Raw genomic sequence first — 16155 nt, forward strand, 5'->3', positions numbered from 1 at the left:
GCTTAGCTAAAGGCAAAGGCATGTTGCTGGTCTAATAATTGCACACTTAGGATTGTAGTCCCAGACCAAAAGATCACAAACAGTTTACTCCAGAACACATCTGACAACTCAATTCTTTGCTTGTTGACTTGGGAGGCATATGTCGCTACATTCCATGTGGCTTACTCCCAAATAAGTGTGCCTCCATTATTGAACTGTAATTTGCAATTTGTTTCTATGCAGCACAACACAAGCACAGAAATTTACTGCCTGCTTCCTTTTATTCTTTCTCAGATAGATATAAGCACCTGGCTGTTTGCTGCTTAGACACCCCTTGTTTGCTTACCCAGGGACTGCAGAGTGCGTAGAGGCACTTCTTGGGTTTTATTGCGTTCTCCTCGATTAGTTAAGTTTTATACACTGTTTATGGAGCCCTACTTGTCTCCCATGTGCTGACAAACACAATGTGAGAAAGAATCTCAGAAAGAAAATCAGAATCTGAAAGAGGGAGAAAAAACACTGGGGTGGAGGCTGTACAAAGATGCAACACACTTCTCTTTGCCAGACTTAATAAGGAGGGAACTGACAGACAGAAGAGATTTCAACCAAAGCACTCCTTATCAGCTGAAGTGAGAAATTCATCTCTCTGCTAGTTATCTGTTTTGCTTAGCAACTGAGAAAATACACAAGCAGCTAAATTGCCTTGAAGAAGCTTCCTTTATCATGAAACATTATCACTTGGCAAAGGCAACAATTTGAACATGGAACAATAACAGTGAGGATAATGTAAGTCAAAGGACAGCAGAACTGCTTGGGGGTTTCTGAAGATCTCAAAATATTGGTTGTTATTAGAGGTCTCTTGCCCATGATCACAGATAAACTTGAAAACATGAAAACACTGTTACAGTATTGTAAAATTCAGTTGATCGTTTGTGAATTGCAAGAACCATGAATGTATTATGTCTTCAAATGTCATGCTAGAATCTGCTAATAATTATTTCCATAATATCTCCTTGTGCATGATGCTGAACAGAGCAAAAAAGAAATCCATATCCAAAGAAGCCAACCATTTAAAATTAAATCCAGGGACAGGGGAATGACAAAAGAGGGAAGGAAGAGGTAAAGGTCACACAAACCCATGAAGAGATGGGAGGGATGGGAATGAGAATGATCAGAGAGTGCGGGTCTTTTTGAGATTAAATACTGTATCTGTGAGCTTGTAGCTTTCATTTCTGTGGGCATGTTCTCTTGCTCACCATGCAGCAACCACCTCCCCAGCCTAGGACTGACTTATACTGCCTTGCCGCATCACTCATACAGCAGGTAAGCCTGGACAGGCCTCCACTTCCTCCACGGAAGGCAGGGGCCAGAATGCTGTCAAATGCTGCCAAAGACTGGAACTCAACAATCTCACTCTATCCTTTATGCAGGCTCTTTACATAAATGAGGAAATCCAAAGTGTTCTGGGAGTGATCCCAGCATGTTTCACAGTTCCTGCTTTGTTTAAAGAGCTTGTGCAGAGGAAGGGGCAGATCAGGTGGCTGGCCCTGTCCATGACAGACTAGAGGGAGGATGTGGGCACTGCTCTTCCCCATCTGCCACCAGCGTTGGCTGTGCTTACGTAAGTCTCTACCTGCTGTTCTGTGCATACTGTATGGTACTGCATGCAAATCCAACTTATATAAAAATCAACATATGGACACTTTTCTGGAACAGAACCCTTATGTAAGTTGGTAACCTGTTGTATAGTTGATCAAAATATATCACTGTCAAGGAAAAGGACCCAGTAGAAGGCAGGTTGACTGAGGGGAGTAGTGCCTAATAGACAGCATGCATGCACCCCTTCCTGCTCCCTGCTTTCCCTTTATTGGACTAGCAAGCTTGTGGAGGATAACCTTGGTAGTTTCTATCTGCTGACACTAACCCAGTCTACAGGGACCAGGTAGAGGGGAGTCAACTGGGGGGAAAAATTCTCACAAATACTGAATCCAAAGGTTCAAAATTCAAAAATCAAACCCACACTAGTATCTGTAGGATGAAGAGAAATCAGTTATCCAAGAACATGGACAAGGAGGCAAACAGTCAAAAAATCAAAAGAAAGGGAATTAAAGTGGGGGGGGGAAAGGTGGGAGTAGAAAAAAAATACAAGCAGGATGATGGAAAATGCGGAACTCAGCTAGATGAACACAGAGCACAGCCTGATCAAATGGATACAGTAACTAGTAATGCCCAAGAGATGGAGCTGGGGAGCTATTTAAGATAGTCCACAAGTCCCAAAAGCAGTGGTTCCTAGCATTTTTTCACTTGCATACCCCTTGACAGCCCATTTCCATAAATTGTACCCCTCCTATTACCAAATTGTAATTAATATAGTGGTAGTTATTTCAAATGTATATGTTTTCAACTACTGATCCATATCTGATAATACACAATTTCATGACCAAAAACTAGCAGTTGTTGGGGCTTCCTGCCTTGCAACCCGCATGCCTTTTTCCACCATTATTCAATTCTTTTTCAAGGTCCTGGCAAGTATCCCTGGGGGTATACGTACCTCAGCTTGGGAACCACTGCTCTAAAGAAAATTTGCTAGTGAAATTTGGGGTGAAAAAAGGCAACAAAAGTGAAAGAAAAATCGTTAATGCATCTGGCTAATTTTACAGTCCCTAGTACTAACTTTCATTTTCATTTTCCAATGAGCCCCTGTACTTATTGGAGAGTAAGTAAGTGCCATCGAGGTCCCAGCACTAGGGTTCTCAAAGATGACTGGCAGAAAAGCACACCAAGTCCCTGTGCTTGGGCTTTAAAAAAAAAACTGGGTTTGATAATATCAAATTACTTCAGTGGAGGAGTGGAACCCACCTAGCTTCTCCACCCCACCCATTTTAGCTGGTTAACTGCTCAATGGGCAAGGCAAGATGGTTGGATGGGATTGTCATGAATATGTACAGTTCAGGCCTAGTAGCATTGCAAGGCCTGAACCAAGCTAAAACAGTAACACAGAAGTGGCTTGCATTTCCTAGAGCCAGGATTTACAATTCAATGGAAGGTAATCACCTAGGTGTAGCACCTAGGCAGCCAGAAAGATGCCCATCAAGGATGGAATGCAGCTGTAGATCTCCAGGGGGGGAGGGAAGAGCTGAGAGGGTGAGCTTCCAGGCCCACTTCCAGAGGACAGGGTCTTTTTTCCTTGTCTCTGGGTGAGAGAGGTGGTGGGTGCACATCCTGCCCCACCAGGACCATGTGGCCATAGGTAACTGGCCTGAGGATCTACAAAAGAAGCTGACCCAGGTGAGGGTTAGAGAATAATAGTTAGCCAGTTAGCTTTGTTGTTTTATGCTGATATGTTTCCTAGAAGTTTTTTATGCCTCTAGCATTTGCTGCCTTTTGTAACTTTTGTAACCCTATGTACTTAATAAAGTAAAAATCTTTTTTAACATGTTGGTTCATTGTCTGCTGGGGACAAAGGTTCAGAATCCTGCCTAGCCGTTCAGCAAGCTACCAAAAATCCTCATTGTGGACTAGAAACTTGAGGACTGAGACTTTAAGTAAGGAAAGTGCTCAGTGCCTACAAGGGATATAGTTAAGCCTAGAGGGTCTCGGTTCCCTGGACTGAGGCACTGGCTCTTACAGGGTGGTGGCAGTACTACCGAACAGGGATCTTTGAGGTCTCTAGGGTTCAGAACCAACAACTCTAAGCACCCAAAACCCTGGGAGTGAGACCCAAGTGTACGATAGGGATCAAAGAGCCTGGACAATTTAAAGGCATCTTGGACAGTATTCCTGCTAAGGCAAGGGTATCAAACATAAGGCCGACAAGCCGAATGTGGCCCCCAGAACCAATTTAACTGGTCCCCATTATAACTGGGCTCTCCCTGCTTGATAATTGGGCTCTTCTATATCTTTAAAATATGAACAAGACTTGAAAATTTTCTCTTCAATCATTTGCAGCTAATGAGCTGCCCCTCTGTATGAAACAAGTTTGGCCATCATCTGCTTGATGTTGTCACTTCTGGCCCTCAGCAGGTGCCATGAATGTTAACTTTGGTCCTCTGTATGAAACAGGTTTGACACCCTTGCTCTCAAGGTTCTGCACTGCAGTGCAGACCCCTTCCCTTGGTGTGCAGAAGCATCTCTAGACATGTGGCAATGATGTCATGTGTAATGTCCAGACATGTGGGAATGCTCAGCTCTGAGCTGAATGGAACTTGGTTTTGAGCCGCGCAGTTACTTAGTGAGAACGTTGATCCCGAGGCCTGGCTAAGGCAAACTGTGAGGCCAGGTGAGGACTGCTGGTCCATTTCTTTGGTTGGTTTTAGGACTATGCTACTTCATGTATGTGTTGTGTGGTTCTTCTTCTGTGTCTTTATAGTACACTCCATAATCACATATACCCTTGCAAGCTCTCCCATGAATCAATAAGCCATTTGATGTTTCAGTTATGATTTAGGGTCTGTCATCTTTACTACTGGTTCAACTTACCCACTGGGGTATAAAAGAACCTGATTTTCTTCATGCATAGGTAACATGGGGTGGTCATGGTGTTGCTGATGAGCAACATCATGATCTGTATGGGATAAAGCAATTTCAAGGGACACTGTGAGTGTCTGGCACTGCTATTATCTTGGCTTTTGTTTCTACTGCTACTATTGTAATTTTGACTTTGCTGCTGGGAGAACACAGGACCCCAGGCACATTACATGGGTATTGTTGAACCAAAGGATCAGCTTTGCCCCTCATTTGCAGAAGACCTCCGCCCTCACAATGATGCCAAGCAGGACACAATGGAAACACATGATGAAGAAGACGTACAGCTCCAATTCTCAAAATGACTATGCTGGTACAACATTATCCTTCATAAGTGTTTAGGCCAATGGAGTAATCTGCAGCCACCTGCTACAACAGCTTTTGCCACCTATAGTTGTTGCCCCTGTGTTGCTGCATCTGTTTACTCAGAAAATGGGTATTAGTTCCTATGAGAGGATAAATATTCCTTGCAAAACAACTAATACAGGCCAGCCCAGTTCTTAATAGTTCCCTGAATTTTTCCCCAACAGAAGCAACACCATGATTGCTCATAGTTGCTGCAGGGGCTTGGGTACACTTACCCAAGCCTCCTGCAGCCTCCCCAGGCTGCGGGGAGCCAGGCGCAACCTGCAGCCGGGCTCCCCGCAGCAGTGAAAGTAAATGCGGAGTGATCGTGCCCCACCTCCGCTAAGGTGGAAGTGGAGCGCAATTGCTCCGCATTTACTTTCACTGCTGCAGGGAGCCCTGCTGCAGGTTGCGCCAGGCTCCCACAGCCTGGGGAGGCTGCAGGAGACTTGGGTAAGTGCACCCAAGCTCCTGCAGTCCCCCTGGGTGGTGCGAACCTGGGGATCATGCTGCTGCCTCCTCCCTGCCTCCAGGCTGCCCCCGCCCCTTAAGGGGGCAGAGGCCAGGGCTCACAGGCTGGGGCGTCGCGACGCCCCAGTTTGAAAAGCCCTGCCATAAGGCATAGGACAATATTACAATCGCTCCCAAGACAAGCACACCACAGCTTGCGCGTTCTCTGTCTCTCTCCCCCTCGCCCAAAGTCCACATGCATGAGAAGTTTTTAAGGGTCACTTACCGGGGGCAGAAACCAAGATTTGGCATCGTGTGAGAATAGCCAAGAGGAAATCATTGTGAGAGTGAACTGCCAAAAGAAGAGAGAGAGGTCATATAAATGATAACAAGGATTCTTTCAAAGAGAGATGTCATTATACTGGCATTCTAAAGTAGTACAGAAGTGACCCTTTATCAGAACTGCAAGTATTTGTGCATTCTACACAATAGCAGAATTAGATAGTGGGCATATAATTTAACATTCTCAGCTTTTATTGTCTAAAAAGTGGTGCTTGGATGGTGGGAGAAGGAAGGGGGAGAAAGGCAGAGGGCGCTTAATGAAATTCACAAGGTCCATTGTCCAACCCTCACTAATTTTAGTTTCATCATGTTCACCATAATCTTCTAAAAATGGGTAGCTGAGGGACTATTACAACAGGCAAGGGGGCCATGCCCCTTCTGGTCTCCCTGAAATTTGAGCAGCGTTAAAAAGTTCTCATGGTTGCTGCAAAAATATATTCATAAGTGTATGGACAACATCTGCTGAAATCTCTGAAGCCAGAGGAGTGGCCAAATAAAAGACATCACTGGTCATGATGCAGTTTCAGAACACTATGGTTCCTTGTCCCTTCCCATGACCTACCCATAGGCAAATTATTTTTGGAGGAGAGAACTGGTTATGCCTGACTGAGATACTGTTTAGCAGGCCAGTTAACCCCAAGCTCAGCATGCATCGATGGATAGAAAATAAGGAAATCAGGCACAGCAAACAGGGCTGCAATCCTATCCACACTTTCTCACTGAACACAATGGAACTTGCATAGCATTGCACTATCAGAGACAGTATTCTTACCATTGTCTTGTGTGAGGAGTCTCCGAGCTTCCAGGTCAAACTCTTCTTTGCTGATCTTTTGCTTGAACCACAACTTCAAGTTAGCCCAGTATCTGAACAAAGTATAAATGGCACAACAGTAATAATACTATTATTATTATAAAAGGCTTTGACTTTCAAGATCTATGTTTTCCCTTTTGGAGCTTTTAGGAGAAACAATCATGCAGTTTCCTAATATAATCAGGAACCTCAGTGGTCATCTAGTCCAAGGCAGAATAGATTACACAGGCCAACACACATTTTGCTTCCTTAAACTTTACACCAATTCCTGGGTATATTTGGGGCGCTGTTTCCAAAAATGGCATCCGTTTTGCCCTATCACATCTAGTTTTGGAGATACAGCATAGCCTCTTTAGTGAATGGTTCAAGCAGCTTCCTCATGAGGAAGCCTACACCATGGCTTCCTCATGAGGAAAACCGCTTGAACCATTCAGGAATACTCTCTCTCTCTCTCTCTCTCTCTCTCTCTCTCTCTCTCTCTCTCGTGAATACTATATATTCACTATACTATATCTCCAAAACTAGATGTGATAGCGCAAAGTGGATACCATTTTTGAAATCAGCACCCCAAATTCATATCAAAACACCATAAAGTTTGGGGAAAACTTTTCTGACCCTCAATTTTGTAGGCCTGTGTTATTAGTCACAATCAACTACAACCATCTGGAGAACTACTGGGCACCATTTTCTGTGTTGCCAGGAAGCAGAGAGCAACACTAGAATGGCACAAGCAAAAGCAGTGACTTTACCAGTCAGGCACCTACTACTACACGAAGGGAGAGGAGAAGCAAATCCCAGGCCAGCCCACCAGCATAGAAATGGGTAAAAGAACAGTCTCATTGGATCAGGCCAAAGGCCCATTTAATCCACCTTTCTTTATCTCTCAGTGGCCCACCAGATGCCTCAGGGAGCACACAAGACAATAAGTTACCTGCATCCTGCTGCCACTCCCCTGCACCTGGCCTTCTGAGGTAGTCTATTTCTAAAACCAGGAGGTTACACATACCCCTCATGGTCTGTAACCTGTGATGGAATTTTTCTCCAGAAATCTGTCCAATCCCCTACCTCAGTGGTTCCCAAACTGTTGGGTTGTACCCCACTAGCCAGGGAAGCACTTGTCCCTACCCCTTCATGGGGCAGGGGGGAGGCAAGAATGCAATCCCCAGGATTGTGCTGCTGCCAGGGAGGTTGTTTTTTTAAAAAACTTACCAGAGGGAGTGCTGGCCTCCAGGGCAGGGTGCGGGGAGCCCTGCAGACACCTCTGCAGGACTGTCCAAGTCTCCGTAACAGTAGAAAAGCGACTGAAAACCACGAGTGGTTTTCAATTTTTTTTTGTATTGTCATAGAGGGTTGGAGAGACCTGCAGTGGCACCTGCAAGGCTCCCGCCCCCCCCCCCAAACCAGCACTCCCTCAGGTAAGTTGAAATATCCCGCTGGCAACAGAGCGATCCTTACTGTGGCAGCAGAGCAATCCTGCTGGCAGATCCTGCTGGCAGCAGAGCGATCCTTATACACTTACTGTGCTCCCAACTCCCTTGTAGGAGTTTGGAAAGCACTGCCCTAGCAGATCTAGTAACATGAGAGGGCTCAATCCTATCCAGCACCGGTGTAGCCACTGTGCAACCCTGAGGTATGAGAACAAATGTTCCCATACAGGAGGCCTCTGGGACTGGTCCCACCACCACACGATGCAGTGTATGCTCCATCATTCTTCTCTGCTACCATTGCGTCTGCTGATAGCCGTCCGGCAGAGCTGTTCCGTGTGGTGCGGGGCCTCCTCCATCAGGCCCCTCCAGTAGATCAGGAGGAAGACACGGGCAGCTGCTGTGACGTGTTTGTGCAACATTTCGCAGATAAAATCGATCGTATTCGTCACAACTTGGATGCCACATTGACAATGTCTGACAATGTCCCCTTGGCAACTGCTTGTCCAGTGTTGTGGGATTCTTTTCAGCTTGTGCAATCTGAGGATGTGGACAGACTCCTTTGGAGTGTGAGGCCGTCTGCCTGCCTGTTTGATCCTTGCCCGGCTTGGCTGATAAGAGCGGACCCGGGGTGGACTGGCTGAGTGGATGGGAGGGTGGTCAACTCTTCCTTGGTGGAGGGGACATTGCTGCTCGCTTTGAAGCGGGCGGTGGTTCGCCCCCTCCTGAAGAAGCCCTCTCTGGATTCTACTGTGCTGAATAACTACCGGCCAGTCTCCAACATCCCATTTCTGGGCAAGGTAATTGAGCGGGTGGTGGCGGCCCAACTCCAGAGGGTCTTGGATGAAGCAGATTATCTGGACCCTTTTCAATCTGGTTTCAGGCCGGGCTTTGGGACGGAAACTGCCTTGGTCGCCTTGGTGGATGACCTACGCTGGGGACTGGACAGGGGGAGTGCATCCCTGTTGGTCCTGCTGGACCTCTCGGCGGCTTTCGATACCATCGACCATGGTATCCTTCTGGGCCGATTGGCCGAGTTGGGAGTTGGAGGCACCGTTTTGCGGTGGTTCTGCTCCTACTTGGAGGGTCGGTCCCAGATGGTGGTGCTGGGGGATGCCTGTTCAACACCCTGGCCCTTGAAGTGCAGGGTGCCGCAGGGTTCAATTCTGTCCCCCATGCTATTTAATATCTACATGAAACCGCTGGGAGAGGTCATCCGGGGCTTTGGAGTGGGGTGTCATCAATATGGTGATGACACCCAGCTCTATCTCTCCTTTCCTCCAGACTCCAGGGTGGCGGTTGAGGGCCTGGAGCGCTGTCTGGAAGCAGTGAGGATCTGGATGGGGGCTAACAAGCTGAAATTAAATCCGGATAAGACAGAAGCTCTCCTGGTTCAGAAATCCTCGATGCAGGTGCTAGATTATCAGCTTGCTCTGAATGGGGTTGCACTCCCTCTGAAGGAGCAGGCCCGCAGCTTGGGGGTCCACCTGGACTCGCAGCTGCTCCTGGACTCCCAGGTGGCGGCTGTGGCTAGGGGGGCCTTCTCGCAGCTTCGGCTGGTGCGCCAGCTGCGGCCGTACTTGGATCGTGCAGACCTGGCCAAGGTGATCCATGCTATGGTGACATTGAGGTTAGATTATTGTAACGCGCTTTATGTGGGGCTGCCCCTGAAGACGGTTCGGAAACTGCAATTAGTGCAGAATGTGGCCGCCCGTGTGGTCATTGGAGCTAGGCGGTTTGACTCTGTCAGTCCGCTTCTCCGGGGGCTACATTGGCTGCCCATTCGTTTCTGGGTCCAATTCAAGGTGCTGGTCTTGACCTTTAAAGCCCTATACTGCTCTGGGCCAGGCTATCTTAGAGATCGCCTACTCCCGTACAATCAGGCTTGTCCTCTCAGGTAATCAGAGAAGGCCTTTTTACATGTGCCGCCACCCAAAGAGGTACGTGGGGCGGCGGCAAGAAATAGGGCCTTCTCAGTAGTGGCACCAATGTTATGGAACTCCCTTCCCCTTGACTTGAGAATGGCTCCCTCCCTTGAGACCTTTCGGCGAGGCCTGAAGACCTAGTTGTTTACACAAGCCTTCTGACTCTATGGCCTTTCTAACATCTTTTATACATCTTTTAGTTTTTTACAGGTGTGATTTCTCCTTGAACTGCTGTTTTATGCTCTTTTTATTCTGACTTTTATCTGATTACTGTTTTTATGGTTTCTCTTAATGTGTTTTTAATATGTTTTTATCTGTTAAATTATGTTTTAATCTGTTTTGTTTTTTTAATATGTTGTAAGCTGCCCTGGGTCCCTTTGGGGAGAAGGGCGGGATAAAAATAAAGTTTATTATTTCATTATATTATTATCGCCACAGCTGCACTGGCACTGGAAAACTGGATAGTATTTGGCCCTAAGTCATCATGTGTGTGCAGGGAGACGATGACAGAATTTCCCATTATAGGTATCCAATGCGACCCAATATTGTTTGATAGAAGTACTTCACTGAAAAAGAACTAGTAGCATTTTTCTCCCCAAATGCCTTACTACAGCCTGTTGCCACTTCCTTCAACTAGAGAACTCAGAACAATTGGAAATTGCTGTGCAATTTATACTGGTGTTCTTCAATGTGTACATTCAGGGAGCTGCAAATTGAATTATACCATATAAGTATTGGTAAGAGATTCCCTGGGCCTCCCTATGCTTTATGAGGTATTAAAAACGTCACTTCTAGTTTTGATGAAAAACCATAAATCACATTTTTTTCACCAGTTGCAGTCATCCACAGCTCCCCAGAGGGCAGGGAAGGATACGGTGGGCTTTCCCCACAATTGCAGATAAAGGAACTGCAGATATGCGATCTGTAGATACAGCACCCCCTCCCCCGTACAGTTTTTATACATTTTGAGAAAGTAGCACTTGCGGGAATTCCCTCTTCTACTCAACAATTAAAAGAACATGAACCCTAAACTCCTTTGCATCCAGTATCTCTAATTTAGACCCCAAAGCTAGGTTTTGCAGAACATTTTTGAAATGTTGCTAAAATGTTGCTAAAATTGAAATTGGTGCTTGTCTTCCACCTTTTTCATTAGTTTTTTTAAGAATGCATTTGGCCTCAGGGGAAATCAGAGGCTACTTGCCCACTGTGCTGTTTTGTCATTTAAAACTCTGAAGTTTAAACAATGACTTTAGCAGCACAGTGGGCCTGGAGCTGGAGAGCCTCACATGACTTCCTGGATGTGACCTGGACTGTCTTCAGGTCATATCCAGGAGGTGTTCTAAAGCACAGGGAGACCACTTGCAGCCTCCCTGAGTCTCAGAAACTCTGCAGGAAGCATTTGGAAAGCACTTCCAATTTGCAGATCTTCTGAAGCACGTGGCCTCCCTGCACCTCAGAAAACCTGCCTGAGCCTTCCAACAGGCACTTCCGTTTTGGGGGCCCTGTGGATTCCATTATCCAAGGATATCGGTATCCACAGAGGATCCTGCAGGATACCAAAGGCCAACTGAAATAGCAGTTATAAAGCTGGATAGCCAGAAGGGGGAGCTCAAATTCTCCATACAGCCCCTCAAACTATTTGCTGATGCTGCTTCTTTGAAAGAAACCTTTTTAACCCACTTCTGCCCAGCTCACAGGTATACACATTTGATCCTTGTTGCATATATGCCACGTTGGGCAGAAATCACTTAAAAAGAAGGGTATGCGTATGCGTGCCTGCTGCAACAACACAAGGCAAGAGTTCTGCCACAGGATACATTTTTCTCTTATAGTAAACAGTCTGATTTTCACATACAAAGTAACAATCCCAACAATGGCTTTTGTTCCAAACAGCTTGATATGTTTGGAATGTTGTTACCATCTAGCTCCCAAAGAATAAGTTGACATTGTTACTGCACCAAGTTATGTCTGACAACAGTGAAAGAGATCCAACAATTCATGAAGCTCCAACTGCACCTTGCTTCTGATCAGATAAAATGTATGGCTGTTAGGAAACACATTATCAGAATTCAGAGGTCATTATGAATGCCTGTCTTTTAAAGATATTGAACAAACACTTTTTGGACTATACAGATCTACCACAGCCTGCCTGTTTGTGCCAGAATTTTCTCGTCCCAGTTGGGGTGGGGGTGAGGGATGAACAAGGAAAGCAACAGTCATAATAGTTAAGCTAGCTAAGATTTATAATGCAGACTAATCTTACAAGCTATTAACGGCCATATACATATCCCACCATTACCTCCCTCATGCCAACACTCATCCACCTGTACCTGAACCTTTTCCCACTTACATGCTTTTTACTCATTCCTTTTGCTAAAAGTATTGGTATTCTGGTTTCTAAGGCAAGGCAACTAACAAAACTAGAAGCACTCAAACAAGTTCATTAAAATGTTATGGTAAAAATTTAGAGCAACAGTTAACACATCAAACAATTATCAGTAGCAAAATAGACAATTGAGGGCCCAATCTTATCCAATTTTCCAGTGCCAGTGTAGCTGTGCCAGTGGGGCATGCACTGCATTCTGTGGTAGGGAGGTAGTCACAGAGGCCTCCTTAAGGTATGGGAACATTTGTTCCCTTACCTTGGGGCTGCATTGCAGCTAAACCGTTGTTAAATTGGATAGGATTGGGCCCTAAATTGCCACAGCATCCAAGACCCTCTAAAATAAAAGAGATTTTAATCTCTGCCAGAAAGCCCAAAAGGTTGAAAATAGGCCAGACAGAGAGTTCCAGAGCCCAGTGGTAAAGCACATTCTCAGAAGAAGATCTCAGGTTCAATCTCCTGCATCATCAGACAGGACAAACTAAAAATTCTTGTCTGAACTCCTAGAGAATCAGTCAGTGTTGGCAATACTGAGGTAGACTGACCAATGGTCTGACTCAGTTTCTGAGGACTGGCAACCACTGAAAGGGTCTACTGAGGGATAGCCCCAACAAAGAGGACAGGGGGACATGGAGCAGGGCTTCTATGTGCTCACACAAGCTGATATTGGAAGAGGCAGTCTTTCAATTACCCTAGTAGGCTAAGGCTGTTGAAGGCTTTAAAGGTCAGTACCAGCACTACAGATTCAGCTCAGAAAAAAACTGGAAATCAATGGAGGTGGTAAGCACTGGATTAATATGCCCCATGCAGCATATTCTTGCTGCTGCAGTTTGGGTAAGATTTCTGATAGCAACTTTTCAAAATGTCACTGCACTTCTCGAAAGGTACAATTTGGATGCCACTTTCAACACAATCCTATGTATTTCTACTCAGAAATAAGCCCCACTGAGTTCAATGGGACTTGCTCAATTACTTGCAGGTAAGTATGAAAAGGACTGCAGCCCAAGGCATGTATTTGCCACTCCCCTTATGTCATTACCATAGCACTCTTTTCTGGGCATCCATCCTGGCTTCTTAAAGCCAAGAAAGAAAAGCAGGATAGCTGCTTCCCACTAAAAGAAAGAGCACCATTGCTTTATCACTTTATTTGCTACAACATGCTAAAGTGATGATGGTACAGAACTACACAATACTCTTTAACTTCACAGTTGCTCTTCCTCCACAGCTTGGGAAAATGTTATCAGAGTAAGACCTTTTCCACTTTCTTGGTCACAATGAGGTAACTGCTGCTTGAAAAGAAGATCTGGAGATCTTCATATCTTGACCAGGGCTGTAGCAATCCTCTCTTAGGAGCATAAATGTCACTGTGAATTCACCTAAAGATTATTTGAACTTAAACAGCAATTTAAAACATTTCATTTAGTCTACTGCAGTGGTTCTCAAACTTTTAGAACTGGCATTCACTTTTTAGACTGATAATATGTCAAGACCCACTGGAAGTCATGTCATGCATGACCAGAAGTGACATCATCAATTTTTAACAATCCTAGGCTGCAATCCGTTTCACACTTACCCAGGAGTAAGTCCCAGCAAAGGACATGCATAGTAGCCTGTTCAATGTACAGATCCGTAACATTTCCCCAAATGCAGTCAGATACCACGATAGCATCAAGTCTAATATATTAAAAGTCTAAGTATCAAGTCTAAAATATTACATATACCACTCTGGGAACTTTTCATTAAAAAGTAATCTATAAATATTGTTAATAAAAAAAAAAATATTGAAATGAATGGGGACTCACTTGAAATTGACTCACAACCCACCTAGCAAGTCCCAACCCATAGTTTGAGAAACACTGGTCTACTGGCTTTAGGGACAATTATTGTACTAAATATAAATTAATACTCCTATTCCCTCAGGTTCCAGACTATTTTAGGATGATTGAAAATATGTAACAAACCACAAAGTAATATTGTCAGACCTGCAAGGGCCTGAATAAGGGGCCTGCACATCATAACCATTGTACTAAGGCTGCAATACTATTATCTGGGAGCAAGCCCCATTGACTACAGTGGGATTTACTTCTGAGTAGACATGCATAGGATGGGGCTCTCAGGTTACAATCCTATCCTCACTTACCTGGGAGCAAGCCCTATTGACCATAGTGGAATTTACTTCTGAGCAGACATGCATAGGATGGGGCTCTTAGGCTGCAGTCCTCTCCACACTTTCCTGGGAGTAAGCCCCATTGACTACAGTGGGATTTACTTCTGAGTAGACATGCATAGGACTGGGCTCTAAAATCAGAAGCAGCCACTGACTCGGGGGACACGGAGCGACACCTGCAAAACCAGTTGGGTGTCCAGCTCCGGCGCTGAGAGTTATGCCACCAGCACCTGGAGCAGGGCCAAAATGGAGGCCGAGGCTGAGCAGGCCCAACTAGGCCCTCCTGGCTGATGCGGGCCGCCGGGCTAAGGGATGGATGAGGGGAAGGACAGGAAGCTCTTCGGCGCTTACTGCTTCACATTCTCGCCCAGGGCCTCGCTGAGGTTCTTCTTGGCCACTTCCAGCTCGCTCACGTACGTCGCCATGGCAAGAGCGCGTCCCAGAAGCGCCCGCCTGCCCGGTTCTCACACCCGCCACGGCGACGCCAACCGCGCTAGCAAAACTTCCGGCGCTTTGTTTCGCGGCTCCCGGCCGCATCGCAGTGCGGTGGGAGAGCCGCGGCCGGCAGCTCTGGGGGCGCGCGCTGCGACTCCACGCCGGTGGCGTCGCTGGAGGGGAGCCTCGCCGCAGTGCGCCAGGGCCTCTCCCTTCGGGCATTCCAGGCGGGGGAGCCAGGCTGAGCGGCTTCCCCCTCCGCTCCCCTGCAGCGCGCCCGCTGCTCCTTCCGTGCGCGTTTTAGTTCTGGGTGGCCGCACAGGGGCTGCCTCTGGGCGCGGAGCTCCGTCGCTCGGACCCCCCGCGGGGCTGCCTGTCCACCTCTGGCAAACGGCACGCCGCTTTGGAGCACTTCTGGCTGGAACCGGGGCGGGTGTCGGCGCTGACACGACCCTCTGGGCTCTTCGCTCCACCACCGCCAGCCATTCAGAGCCCAAGGCCAGGCGGGTCTGCTCAGAAGTAGGACCCATTCAGTTCCATGGGGCTGACTCCTTGCACGGCTTCAGTCAGTCCCACTGAAATCACATCAATGGGTCCGGTTTTCAAGAAAGCTACATGCGATCAGTGTCCCCTGTACCTTTGCACCTGCAGTGTGTGTGCATATGCAGTGTAGAGTATATGCATAGCTTGTATGTATATAGAGTATGTATACTACACACTATATATAGTAGTAGTTGGCAACCTTCAGTCTCGAAAGACTATGGTATCGCGCTCTGAAAGGTGGTTCTGGAACAGCGTCTAGTGTGGCTGAAAAGGCCGATTCGGGAGTGACAATCCCTTCCACACTGGGAGCAAGTGCAGTCTGTCCCTGGCCTGTCTCCCTGGCTATGGGCCTTCCTTCTTTGCCTCTTAGCCTCAGACTGTTGGCCAAGTGTCTCTTCAAACTGGGAAAGGCCATGTTGCACAGCCTGCCTCCAAGCGGGCCGCTCAGAGGCCAGGGTTTCCCACTTGTTGAGGTCCACTCCTAAGGCCTTCAGATCCCTCTTGCAGATGTCCTTGTATCGCAGCTGTGGTCTACCTGTAGGGCGCTTTCCTTGCACGAGTTCTCCATAGAGGAGATCCTTTGGGATCCGGCCATCATCCATTCTCACGACATGACCGAACCAACGCAGGCGTCTCTGTTTCAGTAGTGCATACATGCTAGGGATTCCAGCATGTTCCAGGACTGTGTTGTTTGGAACTTTGTCCTGCCAGGTGATGTCGAGAATACGTCGGAGGCAGCGCATGTGGAAAGCATTCAGTTTCCTCTCCTGTTGTGAGTGAAGAGTCCATGACTCGCTGCAGTACAGAAGTGTACTCAGGACGCAAGC

General features: G+C 46.8%; 1 protein-coding gene across 1 annotated transcript in view; it reads right to left on the reverse strand.

Moving 5' to 3' along the window:
- Window positions 1-15157, reverse strand: part of TADA1 (transcriptional adaptor 1) — a 32534-nt gene extending 17377 nt beyond the window's left edge. Inside the window, exons 1-3 of the mRNA XM_066625116.1 lie at window positions 14702-15157; window positions 6413-6504; window positions 5585-5650 (exon numbers count right to left, since the gene is read on the reverse strand). Coding sequence (XP_066481213.1) covers window positions 5585-5650; window positions 6413-6504; window positions 14702-14775 — 232 coding nt within the window. The 5' untranslated portion in view covers window positions 14776-15157. The remainder of the gene's footprint in view (window positions 1-5584; window positions 5651-6412; window positions 6505-14701) is intronic.
- Between the last annotated feature and the right edge of the window lie 998 nt (window positions 15158-16155).

The sequence above is a fragment of the Tiliqua scincoides genome, chromosome 4 (genome assembly GCF_035046505.1).
Source record: "Tiliqua scincoides isolate rTilSci1 chromosome 4, rTilSci1.hap2, whole genome shotgun sequence".
In the NCBI taxonomy this organism is placed as follows: domain Eukaryota; kingdom Metazoa; phylum Chordata; class Lepidosauria; order Squamata; family Scincidae; genus Tiliqua; species Tiliqua scincoides.